Consider the following 6,424-nt stretch of genomic DNA (forward strand, 5'->3'; position numbering starts at 1 on the left):
ACTGATGATGAGGAGGGAGGAGGGATGGATAATTCACTCCTAATCCGACAGTTTCGGACAGGAGAGAGAGTTCATCAGGCCGGCACCGTGCCGGAGGCTGCACTCCACCCAGCTCTGGCCTCTGGCCCATCTCTCGGCCAGTCGGCCGCTGCGCCGGCCCCCGGCCGTAGCGCGCAGCCTTGCATCGAATCCTTTTTCAGCCTGTCAGATATCTCCACCTGAATGCAAGTTGCTTTGTTCCGGGCCTCTGCTATGTGACGTCTCGTCAAGGCCCCAAGCAACTTCAGGTCGTCTTCAGCCTTTGCCGTGAAAAGTTGGGGTATGCCGGTGCGCCAAAGATTTCCTCCGCAGAAGTAACCAAGCAAGGTAGCAGAATCCAGTCATCTACGCTGCTCCATACACCGTGTTTGTTCAAAGTAAAACCACAACGAATCAGCGATTGTAGCCTGTCAGTTCCCCTGATTTACCGAGCTGCGCGCAGCACGGTAGAAAAGCGACAGAAGGGAGAACGTAAATGAAAGGTCATTACTTCTCTCTACCCGCTGGAACGGGCTCTGGGCGTACCTTGGATGTATGGCCGTAATTGTTGAGACCAGGTGAACTGTAACAACAGGAAAAGGAAGGCGAGAGGAACAGAGAAGCTGACGTGAGCATTCCCCGCTGGGAAAGGAAGACTGCCATGCGCCCATGCCTGGTTACTGTTCTTTCATTTATGTAATGCCGCCGAAGCTGTGTGGGCCTGCCAAAATGCCTATTTTCGGCCTTTGCTGTGCTAATAACAAACATATCCACCAGCTTCACTATTTATGGGCCTTGCTGGGCTAGAATTCAGGCCTTCTTTATTGTTTTGGCATACTAGAAGCTAATAACAGGCCCTGAAGCCCATATGACGTTTCTGATACCTTCGACATGACGCCACTCGCCAGTCGCCACCCACCCCCACCAGGGCACCCGGCCACCACTCTCTCTTCTGGTCTCTGGAATATGCGGCGGACGGCCGGCCATTCGTCGTTTGTCATCATCCCACGGCATGGCATCCTCTCCGCTGGCACCGGCCCGGACCTACTCGCCCCTAGCGCCCAAGCTGCCGCTGCCGCTGCCCCCGCCGCCGTGTGGCCGCTCTACTCGTCGCTATGCTGCGGCCGCACCCCGGCCCGTGCGCGCGCGAGTCAGAGCGACGAATTCAGGCGACGGCTCGGCCTCCGCGGCGACGGAGGATGGGAGGAAGCGGTGCCTGAGGTGCGGCGGCATGTACCGGGACGACGAGAACCACCCGACGGCCTGCGCCTTCCACGGCCACGTCACAGGTACACCCCTCCTCCTATGTGCTGCTCTTGCGGTCTTGCCACATCTTCTGCTTGGCTTGCAGAAATATCTTTCCCCTCATGCATGGGCCAGGGCTATTGATTGGGCCTACGGCTAGTTGTTGATGGAGGCCCATGCAAACCCATATGCCATAATATCAAGGCCCATTTGTCTTTGTCCGAGCGTGTGCGTTAACAAACCGTGTCGTGCGCATCGCACGCAGGCGAGAAGGGTCTGTTCTCGCTGTCGCCGCCGCACCAGGGGATCGACGGCGAGTGGAGCGACAGGAGCGGGGTCATCGTGTACCGCTGGAACGACGAGGGGAGCCGCCCCAGCACCGGCCGCGCCAACTGGAAGAAGCGCTGGAGCTGCTGCCAGGAGCGCGAGGAGGACGCGCCGCCGTGCCACCGCGGGTGGCACGTCTCCTACGACGACGGCTACACCCTATTCTAGCTTGCCGCTACCCGTGGTGCTGGTGCGTAACCGCTTGCCCTCGGCGGCAACAAAATCTTGTATACCAATAAGATGAGAGACTTCGTTGATGTCAATTCATTGTAGTCTGCTTGCTCGCCATAGCCGAACGCCTCGTCGCCTAAGCCATGCTTGGTTGCAGGCCGTGCGCTGGGGCAAGCCACGCGCGCCCCCGCCGCAATTTGTGGCGTGGAAAAACGGCGCCACGGTTAGGCGAGCCACAGGTGCAAAAATCAACTGGATTTCGTGTGGCGCGCCAAGGATTTGACAGCAACCAAGCGGTGGCCATTTTCTGTGGCTGCGCCGCAAGTGACGCGTGGCCAGATGCCACAGAGCTTGCCATTTCCCCCGCGCGACGCGAACATTCCTCTCCTCTTCTCCGCCTCCCGAGTCCCGACACACCCCCGCGCTGACGCTAGCTGACTCGAAGCCCCTCGCTTCTATTTCTCGCAGTAGCAATCGCGAACCCCTCCACGGCTCTGCGCCACGCCACCGCTCTCGCTGGCTCACCGAGAACCGCACGCCCGCACCTTCCCCCTCCGAATCTCCGGTCTCCCCGCGCGCAGGCACGCACCGCGCGGCGCCACCACCATGGTGTTCTCCTACACGCGGGAGCACGTGTACCGCTACCGCCACCCATGGCACCGCGTCACCGCCGCGGCGTGGCGCAAGTTCACGGACCCGGCGGCGCGCGCCGCCTCCGGGGCGCTCGCGCACACCCTCGACGTCCACACGCTGGCCCGCGACGTGGACCCCGGCGCCGTGCGCGCCATCGCGGGCCGGACCCCGCCGGCCCCGCTCCTCCTCCGCGCCCTCCTCACGCCCGCCGCCGGCGGCGGCGCGGGCGGCGACGTTGCGGTGCTCTGAGTCGAGCGCACGGACGTGGACGCGCCCGCGCGGGACATGCGGGTGGCCTCACGCAACGCCACGCTCCGGGGGCTCGTGGACGTCGAGGAGCGCTGCAGCTACGCGCCCCACCCGGAGCGGCCCGACGAGTGGACGCTGTGCCGCCAGGAGACGACCATCCACTGCGCGGCGGCTGGCTGCCGTGCGGCGAGGGTGGCCGAGCTCGTGGAACGGCGCTGCGCGGAGAGGTTCACGCATAATGCGGAAAAGGGGAGGGAGGTCGTGGAGAGGATATGCGAAGACCTCGCGGCAGAGCAAGATGGGATTCACGGGCCGAGGTGAAAGGCAACAGTGGCGGGCGGGTGCAGAATTTTGACAATGGGTATTCAAATTTTCAATCATATTTTGTGGTGCTATTTTTTGTAATTTTTTTAATACATCCACATATTATATACTACATATGCAAAGTTTTTTTTTCAAAAATAATGGATATTTAGTTGAATACCCTTGAATCGCAATAGGCCCGCCCGGTGGTCTAGGTTCTTGGGCTGTCCTTTTCAAAGTGTGCAGGCTTCGTGGTATGTCCAGTACGGTAAAAGAAATGAAAAAGGAAAAATAGTTTAATAGCGCTTAAAAGATAGCGATTTCCGTAAAATAACATCGAAAGAACTCAGTCCCGTAAAATACCAGCGAAAGCTGCAAACTCAAACTGAAATTAGCATTCCGTTAGTTTTGACACAAACGGTGTTAACTAAGATAAAAATACCCCTGACCCTTTTAGCGGGGAACCAGAAAACAAACACAAGAGCGGAGCTGCAAATCATATAAGACTAGGAATGAGACAATGAGAGGACGGTGACACAAGGCTGGCCGCCACGCTGTCCATGGTGCGCCCTTCCGCGCCGTGCCGACGCTTGGGCTCAAGGTGCCCGTCATCGCGCTGCCACAGTTGTGGTGCCTGCCGCCCAGAAGCACTGCATGATAACATCAATTAAAGCTAGTTCCAGATGATAACGATAAACTTCTGCACTCATGTCTTCCTCCCAAAAGACAATACGGAACCACCAATCCAGCATGGTCTTACGAAATCCACAAGCAAACTAGTCTTACTAGTTTTATGGTCTTACATGAGGGGATCTCAAATTGATGCAAATTGGAAGCGGCGCACAGCCCTCCGTCCCAGAAATTTTGATATTTGATATCGGATTCGCACGCCCACTTCTTTTAACCCCTCAATTCACAAGCCTTTCAAAACATGACCCTCTGCCTACGGATTCTTTCGATTCAAGGGATTTCCTTCTTTCTTTTCCTATTTGACTTATTTTTTCTTTTCATTTTGCAGGCCAACTGCCTCCGCCCTGTCCTCCATGCATGCGGATTGGGGAGAGCCGGCAAGGGGTAGCGTCGCCTGTCGGTGAGGGGCGGCGGCGTCACTAGTGCGGGAGGAGTTTGCCAAGGAGACGAGCGGGAGGATAAGGCTGATTGGGAGAAGGATCGATCCCCTCTGTGGTCTTCGGAGTTCAGAGGATAAGAAGGGTAGGATTGTCATTTTAAGTCGGTCTATGTTAGTCAAAGCGATGAAAATAAGTTTTCAGCGAATAAAATGTAACAGAATGGTATTTTCAGTTAACATTTGTAACTTTCGATGGTATTTTACGGGACGAGGTCATTGATGGTATTTTTTGAAAGTCGCGATGTTTCAGTGCTACGAAACCAATTTTCCCAATGAAAAATGTTGAATTCACTGTTGAATTCACTGTTTCAGAATATTTGCTCCAAATCGTGAGATGATGCACATGTAACTCGATACTCCCACGGCATGTACTCTGTACCTCGAGGTTTTGTAAAAAATTAAGAACAGAAAAGGCATCTAAACAATTCGTTGGGAAACAGCAAATTAGAAGACTGAACAGTAGCGTCTTTATTTCAGACAGGCCAACCCGAAGTGCTGAACTCGAATACGAAATATAAAGACAGTCCCAACCCTCCGATTAGAATGGTTTCTAAAGCATTAATTATATTACCACTTAGGACTTTTAGCTTACTTGATACTATATTAAATAAGAGATAGAGTGAAGAGAGGAAGAAACTGGGTCTCATGTAGGACCCAGTTTCTACACGAGAATCTATGCACTGATTGTATTAAACTTCGTATTGAGATAGGATATTGACTTCGTAATTGATGAAAAACAAATATGATTAGTTGAAGAAGGGATGATGAATTTATTAAGGGGGCGTTTTCTTCCCGTGTCTTATTTTTAGCACGTGTCACATTGAATGTTTAGATACTAATTAGGAGTAGTAAACGTAGACTATTTACAAAACCAATTACATAAGTGGAATCTAAACGGCGAGACGAATCTATTAAGCCTAATTAATCCATCATTAGCAAATATTTACTGTAGCAACACATTGTCAAATCATGGACTAATTAGGCTTAATAGATTCGTCTCGCCGTTTAGATTCGTCTTATGTAATGGGTTTTGTAAATAGTCTACGTTTAATACTCCTAATTAGTATCTAAACATTCGATGTGACGGGTGCTAAAGTTTAGCAAGTGGAAGAAAACGGGCCCTAAGAATCCACATCAAGAAATCATGGTTGTAGAGTGTAGTAGTTTCCTAAAGTGGTGTCTTGCTCATGTGGGGTTGGGACTGGCCTAAGCATGAGATAGAGGTAAAGCAGCGGTATCAGAAAAAGAGCGACATGAGATCTGGCAAGCCGAATTATGTTGACTTGATGATTGATGCTGACGCTAGCAACATTTTTTTTTGAAAGGTATCCGGGAGATTTGGACAACGTCGGGGTTATCATTGCTGCAGCCCGAGGTCTTTACAATTGTTAAACATTAGGTTCTTAATGAAAGTTTCATAGAGAGTTTGGTGTGGGTTTGGAAACGTAAAACCCAAACCCGTGAACGCATGGGTTTTTTAAGATCCGGTCATATACCACCAAAAAAGTTCATATTCTTAGTCCACACCTCAATTTTAATAGTCAAAATCCAACTCTTATATGTATATGCTACTTCTTATTATGAGTTGAATTGTTAAACATTGAACTTGGTAGTTTATGATCAATACTATGCACTTATACCACTGATTTATTAGCTAAAATGCTTTGTTAGTATGTGGTGTTATGTTTGGATAACTATTATATCTAACGGGCGGGTTTTATATTCGCAGACATAGGTTTGAAATGGCACAAACCCAGCAATTAAACCCAACGGGTTTGTGCCCGTTGCTACCCCTAGTATCTACTCCTAACAATCTGACGCATCAGCTACAGCCTACATGCGACCTGCGCAGCTTGCCACAGGGCTAATGACCCAAAGTCCCAAACAATATATCCGATTCCCGAGGTTACGGTTGTTCGTGGCTTCGTGCCGGTGCAAGCCATGAAACATTGTCACCGATGCAAGGCTGTTCTGTTTTGCTGCGAGGGCGAGAAGTTGTTTGCTCTGTTCGCTTCAGTTTATTCAGCCGACTTATCAGTCACCGAACAATATTTTTCTCTCACAACAAATTAGTCGTTTCAATTTTTCAGCCGGCTTATAAGTCCAGCCGAACAGACCCATTGAATCGTGCTGGTTTATTAGCTTATACCACTGATTTATTAGCTAAAATGCTTTGTTAGTATGTGGTGTTATGTTTGGATAACTATTATATCTAACGGGCGGGTTTTATATTCGCAGACATAGGTTTGAAATGGCACAAACCCAGCAATTAAACCCAACGGGTTTGTGCCCGTTGCTACCCCTAGTATCTACTCCTAACAATCTGACGCATCAGCTACAGCCTACATG

At 51.1% G+C, this 6,424-nt stretch overlaps 2 protein-coding genes across 2 annotated transcripts; both read left to right on the top strand.

The window, feature by feature from the left end:
• Positions 1-702: 702 nt before the first annotated feature.
• LOC117842822 (uncharacterized) lies at positions 703-1,853 on the top strand. The gene is made up of 2 exons (XM_034723342.2): positions 703-1,307; positions 1,529-1,853. The coding sequence occupies exons 1-2, from the start codon at positions 1,031-1,033 to the stop codon at positions 1,756-1,758; spliced, it is 507 nt and encodes a 168-aa protein (XP_034579233.1). The 5' UTR covers positions 703-1,030; the 3' UTR covers positions 1,759-1,853.
• Positions 1,854-2,003: 150 nt separating this feature from the next.
• Positions 2,004-3,134, top strand: LOC117842823 (uncharacterized). Its single transcript, XM_034723343.2, has one exon. It carries the CDS (start codon positions 2,368-2,370, stop codon positions 2,641-2,643), a length of 276 nt encoding a protein of 91 aa, XP_034579234.1. The 5' UTR covers positions 2,004-2,367; the 3' UTR covers positions 2,644-3,134.
• Positions 3,135-6,424: the final 3,290 nt, after the last annotated feature.

This window comes from Setaria viridis, chromosome 2 (assembly GCF_005286985.2).
Source record: "Setaria viridis chromosome 2, Setaria_viridis_v4.0, whole genome shotgun sequence".
Classification (NCBI taxonomy): domain Eukaryota; kingdom Viridiplantae; phylum Streptophyta; class Magnoliopsida; order Poales; family Poaceae; genus Setaria; species Setaria viridis.

What these genes read in the sequence shown, in the direction of transcription:
- LOC117842822 (XM_034723342.2), top strand. Translation starts at nt 1,031, where the DNA reads ATGGCATCCTCTCCGCTGGCACCGGCCCGGACCTACTCGCCCCTAGCG. An exon ending in CTTCCACGGCCACGTCACAG is followed by an intron (nt 1,308 to 1,528) that starts GTACACCCCTCC and finishes CATCGCACGCAG; the next exon opens with GCGAGAAGGGTCTGTTCTCG.
- LOC117842823 (XM_034723343.2), top strand. Translation starts at nt 2,368, where the DNA reads ATGGTGTTCTCCTACACGCGGGAGCACGTGTACCGCTACCGCCACCCA.